Genomic DNA, 22,149 nt, shown 5'->3' with positions numbered 1-22,149 from the left:
TCCCAAGCACTGAGGATGTCACCTAGACAGGGGACGAAACGTTTGCAACAAAAACTTCCAGCTCGACGAACAGAACCACAGCAACGAGCACCCGAGCTACAAATCTTCTCACAAACTATGCTATATAAATCTTTTTCTTCTGCTGCTGCAAGTTCCTGAGTGATGCATGATTGCTTGTGTAGTTGAATATCTGTTCTGTGTGAGTTGCTTTCCTGTAGATGCTGGTCTGCAGTTCTTCATTGACTGTTTGTTCCATTGTGACATCTAGGCTGGGGAGTCTGTTGCTGTTCTCCTTCTCTTTGGTTAACTTTATGCCAGTAAGGATGTTAATGATGATGTTGTAGTTTCCTCTAATTTGGCCTGTTTTGTGATGATGTAGCAGACTCAAAGTTTGGATTGGATCATGGGAAAGGCTGTTTATTCGACTTTATTACAAGCATTACATATAACTAAGCATTACAACTTCTGCTAAGGAGCCTGATATAGGTGATCACGTGGGTGTTCCATTGATTTGTTTGAAGCCCTTGTCATTGAAGCTGAAGTGGGTAGTGAGGCACAGGCCTACTAGCTTGAAGATGTTGTCCTTGCTGATGGAGTTGGTGCTGCCTGGTGTATGTTTCCTTGGTTTGTCTGGTAGTGCAGTCAAAATTTATTTGGCCAGGCTGATGTTACTTGATGTGAACAGGGCTCTTACGTCGAAGGAGAACATTATTTCATCCTCTTCTATCTTGGTGTCTTTGATTTTCAGGAATTCTTGGCTGGAGTGGATGGAGTGGCATGAGTGTTCTACTAAGTATTTCAGTTTTTGATGGGAGTTCCTTTGCTAGTCTGTATGTCAGTGAGGGAGTGAGACAATGGGTCTGAGGGGTGCCCTGGTATGTGTACTTTAGGTAATCCCTAGAAGTGAGGTTTTTGGACATCTGTCTTGTTAATTTGACCTGAATTATTAAGCTTCTTCATGTGACTCTAATGCTGCTAAGAAGACTTTTTTGTCCATGTAGCTGTAGTTGTAGTTCATCTCTCTTACTAGGATGGCTTTTTCCATGTCTGTTAGTGGTTGGTCTGATACGTTTTTAAATCAAGCTTCTGAATTGTCTGAGTTGTTCTTTCATGTGAGGTTGTCCAACCTTTCTTGGATAGTTTTTTCTTTCTTTTAGTCTGCTGTTGTTTGATGTTGATGGCTCGTTCTAATGTGCTTGTCCATTCATAGTCTGTCACATTGGCGTGTAAAGTTATTGGTGCGAAGTTTCCTGATTGTATTTGTGGAGTTGGTTGTGGGCATCGTTAATCATTTCTCTCAGCATTCTGCAGCCATTCTGTTCTGATATTCTTCTAGCTTGTGGGGTGTTGAGAGGTGGTTTGGACTTGACACATTTTAATAATATGGACAGGCTCACGCCAAAGAACACAAACAATTCAGAAACTTGGATTAAAAACCTATCGGACCAACCACTAACAGACATGGAAAAAGCCATGCCAGTAAGAGGGATGAATTACAACAACAGAGACATGGACAAGATAGATTTTTAATCAAAGCTTCTGAATTGACAAAAAGGATTCTTCGCAGCATTAGAGTCAACCCTGAAAGACAATGGACTCACAGAAGAAACCCAGCAGACCATCAGACAAACAGTTGCACCAACACTAAGCAGGAAGAAGTAAGGGTACACCCACAACAAACAGGAAAGGAAACCCTGGAAGGACACAGAAAAGGCAGAAACATTGTAGTCCTATCGGCAGACAAAGGGCACACGACCATCATCCGAAACAGAACACAGAACATTGAAAAGGCGAACTCACTGCTTGCAGATACTGACACCTACCAACAGGTGGCGATAGTCCCAACTCCACAGCTAGAAAACCATATCACATCCACTGTGAAGAAGCTTCATACTTCAGGCTAAGTTAACAAGACAGATGTCCAAAAAACGAAAATTGATGGATTCAACACACCTCATTTCTAGGGATTACCTAAGGTACACAAATCAGGGCACCCCTCAGACCCATTATCTCAGTCCCTGGCACACCAACATACAGACTAGCAAAGGAAGTCCACCAAAAAGTGAAATACCTAGTAGAACACTCATGCCACTCCAGCCAAGAATTCCTGAACATCAAAGACACCAAGATAGAAGAGGATGAAATAATGGTGTCCTTTGACATAACAGCCCTGTTCAGATCAATTAACATCAGCCTGGCCAAAAAAATACTGACTGCACTACTAGAAAAACCAAGGACACAAATACCAGGCAGCACCAACGCCATCAGCAAGGACATCTTCAAGCTTGTAGACCTGTCCCTCACTACCCACTTCATCTTCAATGACAAGACCTACAAAAAAAATCAATGGAACACCCATGGGATCACCAATATCAGGCTTCTTAGCAGAAGCAGTAATGCAGAGACTCAAACGAACAGCCCTTCCCACAATCCAACCCAACTCTAAATCTGCTACAACATCACAAAAAGACGAAACCTACAACATCATCAATAATATCCTTACTGGCATAAAGTTCACAAACGAGAAGGAGAACAGCAACAAACTCCCCTTCCCCAAACTAGATGTCATAGTGGAATAAACAATCAATGGAGAACTGCAGACCAGCATCTACAGGAAAACAACACACACAGACTAGATAATCAACTACAGGAGCAATCATCCCAATACCACAAACGGAACTGCATTGGACATTATTTAAATGGGCCACAATACACTGCAGCACCCAGGAACTACGAGCAGCAGAAGAAAAATACGTATACAGTGTATTCAGGAAGAAGAGGTACTCAATAAACACAGTCTGCTGATTCTTAAACTACAAACCAAAACAACAACACACCCAGAAACTCTAGCCACACTACCATACATCAAAGACATCTAGGAGTTTACTACAGACTACTCCAACCCCTTGGCATCATGGTAGCCCACAAACCTACCAACACACTGAAACAGCTACTAGTTAACCCAAAAGGACCCCATACCAGCAACCAGCAAAACAAATGTCATTTGAAAAGTAACATTCAAAAACTATAACAAACACAACATCAGACAGACAGGCAGAAAAGTAGCCACCAGAATATACAAACACCAACTAGCCACCAAAAGACAATATCACTAGTATCCTCACGGACCGACAAAGAAGGACACCACTATGACTGGAACAACACATCCATCCTAGGTCAAGCAAAACATAGACATGCATGGAACTCCGAGAGGTCTGGCATTCAAACCAGAACTCCATCAATAAACACATCGATTTGGTTCTCATTTACCAACCTCTGAGAAAAAGAACAGGAAATGTTTACCCACCATAACAGACCAAGAGACATAAATAAAAAGCAGGACAGAACACCAAGCTTCACCCAAGGTTCACTGATGACGGTACCTAGTATGGTGATGAAACATCTGAGAACAAACCTAGTGACTTAACGAGCAACCTTACAACTTGAAGTATTAGTATCATTTCCCAACTCCATTGTCTTCACGAAGCTCAACATGTGATCTCAACCTCTCCAGATTTTTCTAACAGACCAAAATCCATACCTTACAAATTTTCTGATTGGTGAAATTGTTTCACTCCTACTGAACCCTCCCCATATCATGTTCAGTATCTAATGTATTCCAAAATGTAATTTTTTTCAGTCCTGTGTGACGATGCTGTCACTTTAAAAAGGTTATTTTGTCCTTTTTCTCGAAGAGAGGTCTTAAAGGCAGAGATGTAGATGTATCCAATGGAGTGGCTAGTTCTCCAAGTTCAGGTTTTTTATAGTTTGGTTTTAGCTATAGAAGGCACAAGATGTGAGTGTCCAGGAGTTGCAAGCATCAGCAAAGAATTCCTCTGACTTTCCCTGAAGTCTCTCTTTGGAAGTTGACCCTTCCTGCATGGAAGAATCTAGAACATAGAACATAGAACGTAGAACATAGAACAATACAGCACAGAACAGGCCCTTCGGCCCACGATGTTGTGCCGAACATTTGTCCTAGCTTAAGCACCCATCCATGTACCTATCCAATTGCCGCTTAAAGGTCACAAAAGATTCTGACTCTACCACTCCCACAGGCAGCACATTCCATGCCCCCACCACTCTCTGGGTAAAGAACCCACCCCTGACATCTCCCCTATACCTTCCACCCTTCACCTTAAATTTATGACCCGGGGAAAAAGTTTCTGACTGTCTACTCTATCTATTCCTCTGATCATTTTATAAACCTCTATCAAGTCACCCCTCATCCTTCGCCGTTCCAATGAGAAAAGGCATAGCACTCTCAACCTATCCTCATATGACCTATCCTCCATTCCAGGCAACATCCTGGTAAATCTTCTCTGCACCCTCTCCAAAGCTTCCACATCTTTCCTAAAGTGAGGCGACCAGAACTGCACACAGTACTCCAAATGTGTTCCTCCACCTCACTAAGAACCCTACCGTGTTTGAATTTATCTGTGTTTGAATTTATCTTTTTGCCAAGGGGTGTGTTTATCAAATGTTACTGTTTGAAATAGTTAATTAGTAAAGTTATTGTATTGGGTCGGTTAAGTTTTCCAGTAGTTGTTATTTTAAACTCACTTTCTTTTATTTGTGTTTCAACTGTAGTGCTTAAATAAATTCTGTTTTGCTTAAAGCAAAGTGATTTGACCAGTTGCATCACAGCTGGAACAGTTATTTCGCATCTGCCTTTAAATTAAGAAAAAGTGAAGGTCTAGGCTACCTTTTTAAAATATTATGAGGGGGTCTGGTCTGGTCCATAACACCTGTCAGATATTAGGGGGGATGCTCGACTTAAGAAGAAACTGGGAATGGACAATTGCACAGTAAAAAGCATATTAAGCATAAAGGCAAAGGTAACATCTCTTCACAACTTCACTCAAATGCAGAAATACATGTTGAGGAGATGCATCAGGACATGTTATTGTCATTGTTCATTTCAGTACAGTATGCAAATAGTGTACTGGAGAGAAGTACGGGACTGTCTATAATGTTTGTGATCATTGGCTGTCAGTTCTGCTGTTGCATGTTTAGCCACTACAGATTACAGATTTCAGTTATGATCTCCTTAGTGACACAGTATAAGAAGGTATAGACATCTGACTCAGTAGCACATGCTGAGGCTGAAATAGACGAATTATTCGATGAATATTCCCAGATGGTTATTGCCCTGATTGAAAGCTCTCACTAAGCATCAATTCCACTACAGCCACCTTGCCTCATCCACACCCCCCAACTGATCCGCCAACCTCCTCCTCTTTCATTGAGCAGCTTATTTTTCTCTCTGTAACACTTTTTCTCATTCTCCCTGTCATGCTGTAATCCAGTGGGTTGCAAACAACTCACGTGTCTTGGAGCAAGTCACTGCGTAAAATCCCTGAAATCAGCACAAAATCTTTCAACACCTTCTACACCACATTCAGTAACATCAGAAACTTTAAATAATGATATAAATGATCAAAAACATCTACAAACTCTGCAACAGTTATTAGAAATTAACTAGCAACTTCATTTTTCAATCACAGGACAAGGGCTTCACTGGTTAACCCAGCAATTATTGTGCCAGAAAGCAATTAAGAGGCAACCAAATTGCCAAGAGTCTGGAGTCACATGTAGGTCAGACCAACTAAGGATGCCAGTTTACTTCCCTAAAGGACATCAGTGAAGCAGCTGGGTTTTTTCAACAATTGACAATGGATTTACGGTCATCATAATATTTTTAATTCCAGATATTCTTATTGAATTCAAATTCCACATCAGCAGTAGCAGGATTCAAACCGGTGTCCTCAGAACGTTACCTAGATTTATGGACTAACAGACCAATGATAATACAACTAGGCCATTGCCTCCCCAAAACTTGTTGATAATTTGTTTAAACAAGAGGTACAGATAGGTGCAGTTTTTTGTTGAAGCATTGAGACATAAATGGCAGTGCTGGCATCAAGTTAACTTTACACATTATAAAACTGGACATCGCAATAACTCAGCTTTGACAGACCTCTGCAATAAAGAATTCCACAGATTCACTACACTCGGAGAAGACATTCTCCTTATCTCTCTCTTAAATGTCTGAGATTATGTCCCCTGGTTCTACACTCTCTCACAAGAAGAAACAATATTTCCACATTCACCCTGTCACATCCTCTAAGAATCTTAAAAGTTTCAATAAGATCACTTCTCACTCTTCTGTATTCTAATGAGTACAGAATGAACCTACTCAACCTCTCCTTATAACTCAGTCCCTCACGACATGGTATCAGCTGAGTAAACCTTCTCTGGACTGCCAACAATGCCAGTATATCATTCCCTAGAATAAGGAGACTACAGTAACTGCTTGAAGTATTCCAGTTGTGGTGTTTGTAGAGCTTTAGTATTTGTACTCTATCCCCTTTGAAATAAAAGCCAACATGTGATTTGCCATTCCTGTTACCTGCTGAATTTGGATGCTAGCTTTTTTTGATTCACAGATGAGGATTCCCAAATCTTTCCATTCTGTACCTTTCTGTAGTCTTTCCCCTTTTTTTTTCATTCACTTATGTGATGTTTGCATCACCAGGTAGGCCATTATTTATTGACTACTGTCCATGGCTATAGGCCAGACCAGGTAAGGACAGCAGATTTTCTTCCCTATAGGAATGAACCATAAAGGCTTTTGGCAACCATTTCATTAAACTTTTAATTCCAGATATTTTATGTCATAAGGAGATTTAAACCCTGATCCCTAGAAGATTACCTGTGTTTCTGGATTAATAGTCTAGTTATAGTCCCACTAGTCCATAGCCTCCCATATCACAATATAACCACTTGACATACCTCCAGTATATGCACGATCAATGCTCTACAGTAAGCAGAGTGGCTAATGCTAAAAGTATGAATGCATGACACGTGGGTGGCACGGTGGCACAGTGGTTAGCACTGCTGCCTCACAGCGCCAGAGACCCGGGTTCAATTCCCGACTCAGGCGACTGACTGTGTGGAGTTTGCACGTTCTCCCCGTGTCTGCGTGGGTTTCCTCCGGGTGCTCCGGTTTCCTCCCACAGTCCAAAGATGTGCGGGTCAGGTGAATTGGCCATGCTAAATTGCCCGTAGTGTTAGGTTAAAGGGGTAAATGTAGGGGTGTGGGTAGGTTGCGCTTCGGCGGGTCGGTGTGGACTTGTTGGGCCGAAGGGCCTGTTTCCACACTGTAAGTAATCTAATCTAATCTAATCATGACGGATGCTATTTTGGAACCAGCACTATATCTGAAGAGTTCACATGCAGAGGTACATGGCTGTAATTGAGGTTATGGTGTCAGCTGAAAATGTATTGAGATAAAAGTTTGTAATAGATTAAATAAAGGCTGTACTCCATACAAGATTATATAGAATTATAAATCATACAAGGCCATTTGGCTCACTGTATCTGTGTCAGTTGAAACTAGTTACATTCCGTTGCTTTTGTTTTACACTATCATGCCCTCTGAAGGCTGACTGCTCGGAAGAGACGTGCAAAAACAAAATAAAAATCATTTGGCCAAGAGGAGAACCCACAGATACAGAAAACAGTAATTCACAAACTCTTCTCATCCCAATGTTTTCCTCTGCAATAAATATGGCACAGATTGCCATGCCAGTGATGGACCCGTAAGCCACACCATGCGATGGTAACACTGAGTTGACCACAATGTTCAAACCATTGATTTATGATACAGAAGACTGTTATCACTACCACCAACATTTCAAGACGACATCCAATTTCCCTTTGGAAGTTACAATTAAATCTGCTTTCACCATCCTTTCAAGTAACCCATTTCAGATCATTAATAACTCGCTGCATAAAAACTTATTCTCTTTCCACCTCAACCTCAAATCTCAAAATATGCATAAATTGGTAATAATAGTGAACACATTACTTCATTCAAAATAAATGCATTAACAGTAAACGCAAGAATTTCATGTAAAGGTATTAATTATTTATCCGCTACAACACTGGAATATATTGATTTTGAATTTATAAGAAAAGTTTACTTTCATTCTAAAAATTATTACACATTAAGATTATTACAAATGAAACAAGGTCAACAAACAATGACATACAAAGACATATGAAAATGAATTTTGTGTTTTTAAGCAAATGTGACTGATTTCCCAGAATCTGGGCTGACAATCCATTATATTATAATGATTATTAATGTCACCTCTCGTATTTTTCCAATGGACATTGGCTGTTTTATTGAGGTGGTACAGGCTCTTTCCAAAGGGAGGTGGCACAGCCACACAATAACCAAAAAAATCATCAATCTGAATTTTTAATAATTAATTATTAAGTGCATTGAAAATTATGGGACATAACTCGTCATTACAAATAGGTTTTGCACCAGTGATTAAAATTCTTTATGTGGGTCTTTTAAAGGAAGAAAGAACAGATCTTTTTTCCTTTTTTGTAAATCCTGAATATTTTGTTATTGTCAATTAAAGGTCAGGTCAACAAGTGGAGGGATTGAGGGGAAGGTAGACCAGTTAAGACCAGTAAAACAGAAAAAAAAAGCACAGGCAGAGACAGGTAAACGAACACAATGGGTTGAAGTGTGTTTATTTCAATGCAAGGGGTAGAGCTCAAAATTAAGGTAGGTGCAATCACTCTGATAGAATTATGCTATAGGCCCCCCAACAGCCACAGAGACATTGAGGAATAAATATGTAGGCAGATTATGGAAAGATGCAACTTTTCCAATATTGACTGGGACTCCAGGTGAGTAGAGGTGAGTATATTCTGAGAGACAAGATCTACATGAATTTGGAAAGGTAAGAATTGATTAGGGATAGTCTGCATGGCTTTGTGTGTGGAAAATCAATTGAGTTTTTTTGAAAAGGTGGCCAATAAAGGCAGAGCAGTAGGCATTAACTCTATTGACCTTAGCAAGACCTTTGACAAGATACCGCATGTTCGTAAAATTAGATCACATGGAATCTAGGGAGATCTGTGACTCCAGAGCCATAGCAATGTGATTGACTCTCAACTGCCCTCTGAAACGGCCTAGTAAGCCACTCAGTTGTATCAAAGGCTAGAAAGTCACAACAAAGAAATGAAACCAGATGGACCACCTGGCAACCCATAGCAAGTGGACTGCAGTGATTTAATAAGGCAGCTCATCACCACCTTCTCAAGGGCAAATAGGAATGGGTTATCAATGTTGGCCAACCAGTAATGCCATAGTCAACTGGATACAAAATTGGCTTGATGGTAGGAGACAGAGGGTGGTGGTAAAAGGTTCTTGTTCAGACTGGAGGCTTGTGACCAGCGATGTGCCGCAATAATCATTTCTGAGTCTATTGTTCTTCATCATTTATATATAAGATCTGGATGAGAATACAGGAGACACTGTTAGTAAGTTTTGGAATGATACCAAAATTGGTGGCATGGTGGACAGTGAAAACAGTTATCTAAGAGTACGATGGGATCTTGATCAACTTGGCCAGTGTGCAGAGGAATGGCAGATCAAGTTTAATTCAAATAAATGTGAGCTGTTGCATTTTGGTAAGATAAACCAGGGCTGGACTTACACAGTTAATGGTTGGGCCCTGGGCAGTGTTGTCAAACAGAGATATCTAGGGGTGCAGGTACTCATTTCCTTGAAAGTGGCATCACAGGTGGATAGGGTGGTGAAGAAGGCATTTGACATGATTGTCTTCATGATGAAAGCCTTGAGAATAGCAGTTGGGACATTATGCTACGGCTATACAAGACATTGGTGAGGCTACGTTTGGAGTATTGCATACAGTTCTGGTCACCCTGCCATAGGAAGGGCATTATTACATTGGAAAGAGTGTAAAAATGATTTACAAGGATGTTCTTGAGACTGGAGAGCTTGTGTCATAAGGAGGGCTGATAGACTGGGATGTTTTTCCATCGAGCATAGGAAGCTGAGGGGTGATGTCATAAAATTTTATAAAATCTCGAGGGGAATAAATAAGGTTCTTTTTTACCAAGGGTAGGGGAGTCCAAAACTAGAGGGCATAGGTTTAATGTGAGAGGGGAAAGACTTAAAAGGGACTTGTGGGGCAACTTTTTCACACAGAGTGGGTGAGTATCTGGAAAAAGCTGCCAGAGAAAGTGGTAGAGGTGAGTATAATTACAACATTTAAAAGACATTTGGACAGATACATGAATAGGAATGTTTTTGAGAGATATGGGCCGAATGCTGGCAAATGGGACTAGTTCAGTTTAGGAAGGCAGGCTGGCATGGACAAGTTGGGCTGTAAAGTCTGTATCCGTGCTGTATAACTCTATAATGTTGCAGTGCTGAAGAGATTTCATGTGATTGTTGTTATGTGATGATTGTAGAATCAGCGAGTTCTGTCTGTAACATCAATGTGTACATACATATGATGCCTACACCAACAACCCAGTCTTCTTTGACAACATTTTCCCCCAGCATCTGCAACTTCTACCACCTGGAAGGTGAAAGGCAGCAAATTCATGGGATCTCTACTACTTGCAAGTTCCCTTTCAGGTGACACACTGTTCCATCACTATCACTGGGTCAATATCCTGGAACCCCTTTCCTAACAGCATTACACAGAACATAGAACAGTACAGCACAGGAATGGGCCCTTCAGCCATGATGTTGTGCTGAACATGACACCAAATTAAACTTCTTGCCCTGGATCCATATCCCTCCATTCCTTGCATATTGATGTGCTTATCTAAAAGTCCCTTAAATGCCCCTTTCGTGTTTGCCTTCACCACCACCCCTGGCAGCACGTTCCACATTGCCACTACTCTGTCTAAAAAACTTGCCCCTCACATCTCTTTTGAACTCCCTCATCTTAAATGCATGCCCCCTAATATTAGACATTTAAACTCTAGAAAAACATGCTAACCATCAACTCTATCAATGCATCTCATAATTTTATAGACTTCTATCAAATCCCGCCCCCAGCCTCTGCTGCTTCAGAGAAAACAACCCAAGTTTATTTCGTCTCTCCTCATGGCTCATACCCTCTAATCCAGGCAGCATCCTGGTAAACTTTTTCTAAACCTCCTCCAAAGCCTCCACATCCTTCTTGTAATGGAGCAACTAGAACTGAACACATTACTGTGTGACCTAACCAAAGTCTTATAAAGGCGCAACATGACTCTTATACTCAATTCCCTGACCAATAAAGGCAAACATGACATATGCCTTCTTAACCCCCTATCTACTTGTGTGGCCACTTTCAGGGAACTATGGACTTGAACCCCAAGATCCCTTTGTACACCAGTGCTGCTCAGGGTCTTGCCATTAACCATATACTTTTCCTTAACATTTGATCCCCCCAGAATGCAGCACCTCACATTTATCCAGGTTAAACTCCATCTGCTATTTCCCCACCCATATCTGCAACTCGTTGTATCCTTTGACAACCTTCTACACTAACTCCACTCATCCTGGTATTGTTTGTAAAACTTACCAACCCACTCATCTACATTTTCATCCAAGTCATTTATATGTATCACAAACAGCAGAGATCCTTGCAGAATACCAGTAGTCATAGACCGCCAGCCAGAAAAACACCCTTCCACCACTACCCTTCCACCAATGTGGGCGGCACGGTGGCACAGTGGTTAGCACTGCTGCCTCACAGCGTCAGAGACCCAGGTTCAATTCCCGCCTCAGGCGACTGACTGTGTGGAGTTTGCACGTTCTCCCCGTGTCTGCGTGGGTTTCCTCCGGGTGCTCAATCTAATCTAATCTAATTTACCCTCTGCCTTCTATAGGCAAGCCAATTCTGTATCCTAGTGGCCAGTTCATCATCGATCCCATGCATCTTTATCTTCTGGATGAGCCTACCATGAGGGACATTGTCAAAAGTCCTACTTTAATCCGTGTAGACAATGTTGGTGCATCTACCCACCATAAACTGAAGTGGTGAAAGATGGGGCTTAACACCAATTACTTAATTACTTAACACCAAAGGACAATTTCAGATAAGCAACAAATGCTGGCCTAGCTCGTACTATAAAATAATTCACAAATAAATCCTGAGAATTTCAGTATATCTGCCATCAGGTTTTACTTTTGAACTTTTTTTGGTGCTGCGAATTGAGCATGTGCTTGAATTCTACAAAGAATTGTTTCTACAATCGCAGTGGAGAGAGTACTCAACTTCATACAGTGCAAGCTGCAATTTCCCATAATGCACCAAACAAGAGCACAGAATCTGTCCATTTGTGAGAAAACATACCCTGACAACTCAAAATACCTTTATTATTATTGCGGAGATGGAATGATATTGTGTCTGGTCATATCTAAGCTAGGTGGCAGGGTGAAATGCGAGGAGGATGTTAGGAGATTACAGGGTGACCTGGACATGTTAGGTGAGTGGTCAGATGCATGGCAGATGCAGTTTAATGTGGATAAATTAGTGGCAAGAACAGGAAGGCAGATTACTACCTAAATGGAATCAATTTAGGTAAAGGGGCAGTACAAAGAGATCTGGGTGTTCTTGTACACCAGTCAATGAAAGTAAGCATGCAGGTACAGCAGGTAGTGAAGAAGGCGAATAGCATGCTGGCCTTCATAACAAGAGGGATTGAGTATAGAAGCAAAGAGGTTCTTCTGCAGCTGGACAGGGCCCTGGTGAGACCACACCTGGAGTACTGTGTGCAGTTCTGGTCTCCAAATTTGAGGAAAGACATTCTGGTTATTGTGGGAATGCAGCATAGGTTCATGAGGTCAATTCCTGGAATGGAAGGATTACCTTACACTGAAAGACTGGAGCGATTGGGCTTGTTTACCCTTGAGTTTAGAAGACTGAGAGGGGATCTGATTGAGACATATAAGATTATTAAAGGATTGGACACTCTGGAGGCAGGAAACATATTTCCGCTGATGGGTGAGTGCTGAACCAGAGGACACAGCTTAAAAATACGGGGTAGAGATGGGAGAAACCTCTTCACCCAGAGAGTTGTGGCTGTGAGGGCAGTGGAGGCCCAGTCTCTGGATTCATTTAAGAAAGAGTTGGATAGAGCTCTCAAGGATTGTGGAATCAAGGGTTATGGAGATAAGGCAGGAACAGGATACTGATTAAGGATGCTCAGCTATGATCATATTGAATGGTGGTGCAGGCTCGAAGGGCAGAATGGCCTAATCCTGCACCTACTGTCTATTATCTATGCTGAATTACAGTTAGTGACCCAAGTTAAAATAATCTTATATTGAAAATAATGAGAACATTTAAATGTTAGTATGAATATTTATATAGAAACATATATAGAATAGAATCCCTACAGTGTGGAAGCAGGCCAATCAGACCATTGAGTCCACACTTACCCTCCAAAGAGCATCCCACCCAGACCCACCCCATCCCTTTAACCTTGCATTTCCCATTGTTAATCCATCTGGCCTACATACCCCTGGACACTATGGGCAATTTAGCATCGCCAGTCCACCTAACCTGCATGTATTTAGACTGTGGGAAGAAACCGGAGAATCTGGAGGAAACCGTGAACATGCAAAGTCCACACAGATGGTAACCTGAGTCTGGAACTGAATGTCACTGGCACTGTGAGGCAGGAGTTCTAACCACTGAGTCACCATGCTCCCTTACATAGTACATAATGTACATAATAATACATCATAATTATTATAGAATATTCTTATAGACTATATAGAACACATAGTAATTATTTAGAAAAACTTAGGAAGCAACATTCTTCAGGTTGTGCAACACCACTAGATTTCAACTGCACTCATTCTAATTCTTATGATTGAGGTATGGCTTTGTGGATTGAAATGAATATTTTAGTGAAAAACTAGTAATCATTCCTGTGAAACATTATTTGTATTACATTATGATTTCTGTATAGAACCCCATAACTTCAAAACAAATAAAAATTATACTAAAGAAATGGCAGAACGGATTAGGGAGAACACAACGGCATTTTACACTTATGTGAGGAATAAGAGAATGGTCAAAGAAAGAGTAGGGCTGATCAGGGATAGCATAGGGAATGTGTGTGGAGTCTGAGGAGGTAGGGGAAGCCCTAAATGAGTTTTTTGCTTCTGTCTTTATGAAAGAAATGAACTTTGTAGCGAATGAAACCTTTGAAGAGCAGGTGTGCATGCTGAAATCGATAGAGATAGAGGCAGCTGATGTGCTGAAAATTTTGTCAAACATTAAGATTGACAAGTCGCCAGGCCCGGACCAGATTTGTCCTCGGCTGCTTTAGGAAACGAGAAATGCAATTGCTTCGCCACTTGAGAAGATCTTTGCATCCTCGCTCTCCACTGGAGTCGTACCTGAGGACTGGAGAGCGGCAAATGTAATTCCTCTCTTCAAGAAAGGAAATAGGGAAATCCCCGGCAATTACAGACCAGTCAGTCTCACGTCTGACATCTGCAAGGTGTTAGAAAGGATTCTGAGGGATAGGATTTATGACCATCTGGAAGAGCATGGCTTGATTAAATGCAGTCAACACGGCTTTGTGAGGGGCAGGTCATGCCTCACAAACCTTATCGAGTTCTTTGAGGATGTGACTAGAAAAGTTGATGAGGGTCGAGCTGTCGATGTGTTGTATATGGACTTCAGCAAGGCATTTGATAAGGTTCCCCATGGTAGGCTCATTCAGAAGGTCAGAAGGAATGGGATACAGGGGAACGCAGCGGGACATTGACAGGATGCAGAGATGGGCTGAGAGGTGGCAGATGGAGTTCAACCTGGATAAATGCAAGGTGATGCATTTTGGAAGGTCAAATTTGAGAGCTGAGTACAGGATTAAGGATAGGATTCTTGGCAATGTGGAGGAACAGAGGGATCTTGGTGTGCAGGTACATAGATCCCTTAAAATGGACACCCAAGTGGACAGGGTTGTTAAGAAAGCATATGGTGTTCTGGCTTTCATTAACAGGGGGATTGAGTTTAAGAGTCGTGAGATCTTGTTGCAGCTCTATAAAACTTTGGTTAGACCACACTTGGAATACTGCATCCAGTTCTGGTCACACTATTATAGAATAGATGTGGATACTTTGGAGAGGGTTCAGAGGAGGTTTACCAGGATGCTGCCTGGACTGGAGGGCTTATCTTATGAGGAGAGGTTGACTGAGCTCGGACTTTTTTCATTGGAGAAAAGGAGGAGAAGAGGGGACCTAATGAGATATACAAGATAATGAGAGGCATAGATAGAGTCGATAGCCAGAGACTATTTCCCAGGGCAGAAATGACTAACACGAGGGGTCATAGTTTTAAGCTGGTTGGAGGAAAGTATAGAGGGGATGTCAGAGGCAGGTTCTTTACACAGAGAGTTGTGTGAGCATGGAATGCATTGCCAGCAGCAGTTGTGGAAGCAAGGTCACTAGGGACATTTAAGAGACTACTGGACATGCATATGGTCACAGAAATTTGAGGGTGCGTACATGAGGATCAGTGGTCGGCATAACATCGTGGGCTGAAGGGCCTGTTCTGCGCTGTACTGTTCTATGTTCTATGTTCTAAATAACTGTTCCTTAGTATAGTTAGCTTTGTGGCTGAGCTCCCATACATACCCAGTGCACAGCTCTTATAGTGTTACTAAAAGAGGAAAAACCATGAAGGATTAACTTCAGGTTGCAGTGATTGAGAACAGGTTGCTTGAGTGACATGGGAAGACTTGCAAAAAGGGTATAAATACTTTAAATAATATTCTGATTAATATTTGCTGTAAAAAATAATATGCATGAAGTTGTGGTTAAATCCACAAACAAAATATATATGGATGATAACTACTATCAGTTTCACCCATCCTGTTCTTTTTACCCTTTCCAGAAGTCTTACCTTTCTCAAAAATCTCTTTCAATACTCCTCGTTTTATTAGCTCCTCTCTGCTTTGTCGTGTGGAAAACTTTCTTTCCAAAGCTGAAAGTAACACAGATTATGTTTAGATGCAATGATATAAATAACAGATAAATAAGTATCCTGCTTCCTGTACCAGGCAACATTATTTCCTGCTTTTCTGTGATAAGCAAAAAATCCAAATTTCACTAGCATCTCGCCACAGGTGCTTCTATACGCTTTGCCTGAGCACAAATAAGTCCTCCACAAACAACTTCAGTTGTAGTTTATTCAGTAGCCATTTAAATAGGCTCACAATGTACGTTGTTTCAAGAGTGAATGAGGAAGATGAAGTTTGGACATATTTTGGCCAATTTTATTATCATGAAACTATTTCAGCCTGACTGTGCATGTTTATGACTTCAGGTGCATGCTTCAGGATGCCAACAATGCAGGGTGTATTTAAATAAAGAAACAGCTAACGGTTACAACAGGGATAACCAATCAAAACAAAATCAGCTTTACTATCACTGGATTCATAACACAGTGAAATTAAAACTTTCAATGACCTTCCAAATTGCCTAATTGTTCCTCACCAGACTTCGTAAAAAACATGAATATGCAAATTAAAACAAAAAACAATGATCATAACACCTCCCCCCCCCCCCCCCCCCCCCCCCAAACACCATAGGCAAATTCAGTGGAGGGATACAGTGAAATGAAAATAACCAGTTCAATAAAGTTTCCAATGTGGAAAAAACAGGCCTTCGTGAAAATTTGGACAACTGGTTGTTCACAGGCATGCAGAACTGTATAACTTGCTTGAATTCCGAAGTTACTGTTTAATGCAAACAATACCAGTAAACTTCTAGAAATATATTTACTTTATTCTTGCAGACTGGGATTTTTTTTCTGAGAACTTAAAAGAATAAAAACTAGATTACATTAGATTCTCTACAGTGTGGAAACAGGCCCTTCGGCCCAACAAGTCCACACCGCCCCTCTGAAGAGTAACCCATCCCAAACCCATTCCCCTTCCCTATATTTAACCTTGACTAACGCACTTAACACTGTGGGCAATTTAGCATGGCCAATTCATCTGACCTGCACATCTTTGGATACAGGTTAAAAGCTGAAGTGAGCAAAACACAACAGCAATCTCCTGAAGTGTTCAAAAATCGCTCTTCTGCCAAAACCCAGTCAGATTCAGCCTTTTTTCCAATTAAAATAGTCTCTGGTTGGCTGGTTAGCACCAGTCCGCCCTTGCTTGTGTAATTCAACATCGAACCAGGTGCAAACCTAAAGCATAGCAAAAGCTCAGTGCCAATTTGTGTATGTTTATTCACACTTAATTAAATTACATTATCTTACAGACCATCTGTCTTTTATCTTTTCTCCTTTAAAACAAGCTGCTATTCAAAATTTAACTCTTAACCTCAACCCACCATTTCAAACCAAAAAAAAGGAGAAAATAAAAGAAATATAATGAGGGTCTCAAAAACAAACAATACTGAATGGTCTTCAATTCATGAAAGGTAGATAAACACAGAAACACAGAAACTAGAAGTAGGCCATTCAACCTTTCAAGCCTGCTCATCGTTCATTAAGATTATGGCGGATCACCCAACTTAACAACCTGTTTCTGTTTTTACCCATATCCTTTGATCCCATTAGCTCCAAGTGCTCATTCTTGAAATCTCACCTGAAAATCTTTTTTTAAAATTAGCTTTGACTGTTTTTGTGTGGTCGTAAATTCCACAGGCTCACCACTCTATGGAGGAAGAATTTTCTCAACTCATTTTAAAATGGTTTAATCCATATGACCCCTTATTCTGGACTCCCCCACCATTGGGAACATCCTTCCTGCATCTACTCTGTCTTGTCCTGATAGAAGTTATAGGTTTCTATGATATCCCCACCCCCATGCTCCTGAACATCAACAAATATAATCCTAACTGATTCAACCTCTCAAATGTCAGTCCCACTATCCCAGGAGTTAGCCTGGTAAATGTTCACTGTACACTCTTTATAGCAAGAGACAAAATTGCACACAATATTTCAGGCATGGCCTTACTAAGGCCCTATATAATTGCAGCAAGATATCCCCATTTGGTTATTGAATCCTCTTGCTATGAATGCCAACACGCCATTTGCTTTCTTTACCACCTGCTGCGCCTGCCCACTTACTTTCAGCGACTTGTTTACAAGGACACCTAGTTGCACATTCCCCTCTCTCACATTCCCCTTGTTAGGGTGGCATGGTAGCTCAGTGGTTAGCCTCACAATGGGTTCGATTCCAGCCTCAGGCAACTGTCTGTGTGGAGTATGCACATTCTCCCTGAGCCTACGTGGGTTTCCACCCAGTGTTCCAGTTTCCTCCCACAGTCCAAAGATGTCCAGATTAGGTAAATTAGCCATGCTAAATTGCCCGTAGTGTTCAGGGATGTGTAGATTAGGTGCATTATTCAGGGGTGACAATAGGGTAGGGGAATTGGTCTGGGTGGGTTACCCTTCAAAGGATCGGTGTGGACTTGTTGGGCCGAAGGGCCTGTTTCCACACTGTAGGGATTCTTTGATTCAAATTATCATTTCTCAGGTAACAATCTGCCTTCCTGTTTTTGCTACCAAAGTGGACAACCTCATGTTTATCAATATCATCCTGCATCTGCCATGCAGTTGCCTGTGCATTAATCTTACCCAAATCACACTGAAACACCTCTGCATCCTTCCATTAGATCAACATTGCTCCTCCACCCAACTTGTTTCATATTATCTGCAGATTTGGAGATTTTACATTTTGTTCCCTCATCTAAATCATTAAAAAGGTATTGTGAATATCTGGGATCCTGCACTAGTGTGTTAGTCACTGGCTGCCATTTGGAAAAAGATCAGTTTATTCCTCTTTGTTTCCTGTCTGCCAGGCAGTTTTCTAACAATCTCAATACACTATCCTCATCCCACACACTTTAATTTTACTGTTAATCTCTTATGTGAGACTTTCTCAAAAGCCTTCTGAAAGTCTGACATGAAAGTGCTTAAGAAGGCATATGGGATACTTGCCTTTATCAGTCAAGGTGCTGAATGCAAGACCCAGAAGGTTATGATGGAGCTGCAATGGAGGTCGGTTAGCACAGTTGGCTGGATAGTTTGTGATGCAGAGTGATGCATCTACATGCTCCAACTCTAAAGGAAACTGCAGATCATGATAAGAAAGTCCACCATTGAGTTTGTGGCCAATGTTGGAGCAACACCTCTATTCTTCCCACCAAAGTGCATAATCCCAAGCTTTCCCAAACTGTACTCCAACTGCCACTTCTTTGCTCCCTCTCCTAGCTTCTTCAAGTTCTTCTGCAGCTACAAATAAAAGATCTATTGTGCTAATTCAAAGAGGAGTTTCAATATCTATTCTTCAACTAGGACTGAGTCTTTACATTGACAAGAACATGGGTCACAGGTTGTTGGGAGGACAAGTTCCTTTGCAGCCTCTCTGAGGTTCTCTTTGAGCCAGATTCTTTCATGCCCTTTGACAGTAACCGAAAAGATAAAGAATTATGTAGCACATTTCACAAGCACAGGATTCCCCAAATCAAAAGTTCTTTTGAATCACAGTTGCCATTTTGAATGTGCGGCAGGCAAATCAATACACCACTGTGTGTGCCCATCAGTGCTCTCATTTAAATCTTCATCGGAGTTCTCTGCATTTTCTTGTCTACCTTGGAGCGATGTAGCAAATTAGTCAGCAGTTCTAAACTACACAAATGTCAGATATTTTAAGGCAGAAGTCAGATGAAGGCAGAAGGCTGCACTGAGAAACAAAACCCTCATAGTCAGACCATTAGCAGCTTGCTCATCATGCCAGATATTAGGATAAGAAGTCAACTTAGCTTGGATTAATTAAATAAATCCTGAAGGGCAGAATAGAATGAGACATGTTAGTAGATAATAGATGTAATGGTTTTAATTTTTCAAAATTCCCCAGATTCTAGAAAGATCCCATCAGATTTGAAAATTGCAAATGTAACTATTGGCCGATTAGCCTGACCTTAGCCATCAATAAGATTTTAGAGGTCATTATTGAGCATGAGATTGCAGGGTCTTGGAAGTGCACGATAAAATAGTCAGCATGGCTTCACCAAAGGGAGGTCATGCCTGACAAAGAATTCTTTGAGTAGGTAACAAGCAAATCAGACAACGAGCCACTGGAATTTCTTTTCTCATTATTGATTCACAGGATGAATGTGTTGCTGGCTAGGCCAGCATTTATTAACTAGCTCTAATTGCCCAGACAATACTTAAGAGTCAACCACATTGCTGTAGGTCTGGAGACAAATATCGGCCAGACCAGATAAAGATAGCAGTTTCCTCCCCTAACAAATATTAGTGAACCTGATAGCTTTTTCCTAAGAATAGACTTTGGATTCATGGTCATCATCAGACTTTTAATTCCAGATTTTAAATACAAATTCCACCACTGCTGTGGCAGGATTTGAACCCAGGTCTTCAGGACATTGCTTAGGTCTCAGTCCAGTGATAAAACCACTAGGCTGACACCTCCTCTTGAATGTGATCTATTTGGATTTCCAGAAGGCCTTTGACAAGGTGCTGCATAAGAGGCTGCTATATAAGAGCCCATGGTGGTAGGGGCAATGGATAGAGAATTGGCTGACTGGCAGAACAGACAGTAGGGATAAAGGAGTCTTTTTCAGGATTGCAGCTGGTAACCATGGAAGTTCTGCACGAGTAACTGTTGGGACTGCAACTATTCACATTATACATTAACAATCTGTGATGTGGAGGTGCTAGTGTTGGACAGGGGTGAACAAAGTTAAAAATCACACAACACCAGCTTATAGTCCAACAGGTTTATTTAGAGGTACAAGCTTTTGGAATGCTGCGTCTTTGTCAGGTAGAAGGTAAAAAAATGCTTCTTTTTAATCTCAAATATGAAAAATTGTTTTATTGTTCTGAGTTAAGATATATTCATCAATGTAGAAGTAAGGAACAGTCCCATCAAATTGCAAGATTTATAAAGTTCTTACAGATAAACCACAGATAAAGAAATATTAAATAGGGAAAGCTGGCTGAACCATATGTTGATCAGATATTGGGTAGGCTGATGGTGAATTTTCATCTAGAATTAAGACCTCAGAGCAGTGGCTCCATGCAGTGAGATCTGCCTGCCAAGCAGGAAGCACCATCTCTTATACTCACTGCTGCCAGAAAGGAGGCTATGTCTGTTACCAAACAGCAGCAGGATCACATCATCCAAGGTGTAAGGTTCATGATTGTCCTAATAAAGCCCTGTAAGGTAACTTTTCAGTTCTGAAGAAAAATCACACTGTGCTCAAAACATTAATTGTTTCTCTCTTCATTGATGTCGCCAGAGCTGCTGAGTTTCTCTAGTATTCCGTGTTTTTGTTTCAGATTTCCAGCATGTTATGGACTAGGCCAGACCACTCAAAGTATTCTTAAGCAGGAAGCCCAGACCATAACTTTGCTATTTGTTAAGCGTACAGTGAAAATTACCCAGAGTAAGTTAGCTAGGTTGACTACCAGGTTTTAAAATAGACTAAAATTTATTCACAAAACTATGGAATAAAGCACAAAGAACAGAATATAGAATACCCACAGAACTCAATCTATCCAAACTAGACTTAATTATGCTGTTCTGAAAATACACAACAGTCCCAATAGACAAACCCCTTAAACACAAAGTAGAAATGAAACAAAGGCTTACAGGTAAAAGTTAGAAGGGCAGCAAGAGACAGAGTCTAGCAGCCTGTTTCCACACAGTCCACTGCTGAACCGACAAAGTTCTGAACTGAACTGCTCACCTAGAGAGCTGGCCACACCCACTTGATTTATACATGATTCGGAGATGCCGGTGTTGGACTGGGGTGTACAAAGTTAAAAATCACACAACACCAGGTTATAGTCCAACAGGTTTAATTGGAAGCACTAGCTTTCGGAGCGACGCTCCTTCATCAGGTGATTGTCAATTAAACCTGTTGGGCTATAACCTGGTGTTGTGTGATTTTTAACTTTGATTTATACAGGTTACTTCTAAAACATGAAAGCTGTAGCTGAGAGTCTGTTTACATATAAATAAAAAGGCCTCTCAGTAACCCTTTGATCTCTATACCAAGCCAGCCATGTCTGAGCCCAGACTGTTTTATGACCTCTCTGATAAAAACCAAAGACTCAGCATCCTTGAGAAAATGAACAGCTTTTAGAAAAAAGGACCAGCTTTGAGACAAGCATCCACAGACTTAGCTTTTATTTAGACAAGATAAGTGACTTGATGGGTGGTGTGACAATGTACCTTTATTGAAAAAATCAGCAAAAACGCTTTCTGGAATAAGTTTTCTCCTGAGATGAAAGGAAAAGCAGAAACTGA

The 22,149-nt window shown here is 41.0% G+C and overlaps 1 protein-coding gene across 5 annotated transcripts in view; it reads right to left on the bottom strand.

Moving 5' to 3' along the window:
- Positions 1–22,149, bottom strand: part of LOC122564312 (phosphatase and actin regulator 1-like) — a 314,771-nt gene that overhangs the window by 152,905 nt on the left and 139,717 nt on the right. For 3 of the 5 annotated variants that reach the window (XM_043718985.1, XM_043718983.1, XM_043718986.1), the window contains exon 3: positions 15,756–15,836. The exons of the other annotated variants lie outside the window; for them this stretch is intronic. In XM_043718985.1, coding sequence (XP_043574920.1) covers positions 15,756–15,836 — 81 coding nt within the window. The remainder of the gene's footprint in view (positions 1–15,755; positions 15,837–22,149) is intronic. 5 annotated transcript variants of the gene reach the window in all.

The sequence above is a fragment of the Chiloscyllium plagiosum genome, chromosome 29, assembly GCF_004010195.1.
Source record: "Chiloscyllium plagiosum isolate BGI_BamShark_2017 chromosome 29, ASM401019v2, whole genome shotgun sequence".
NCBI lineage: Eukaryota > Metazoa > Chordata > Chondrichthyes > Orectolobiformes > Hemiscylliidae > Chiloscyllium > Chiloscyllium plagiosum.
Note: the sequence above shows the minus strand (reverse complement) of the source record. Positions and strands in the feature narration are given on the sequence as shown.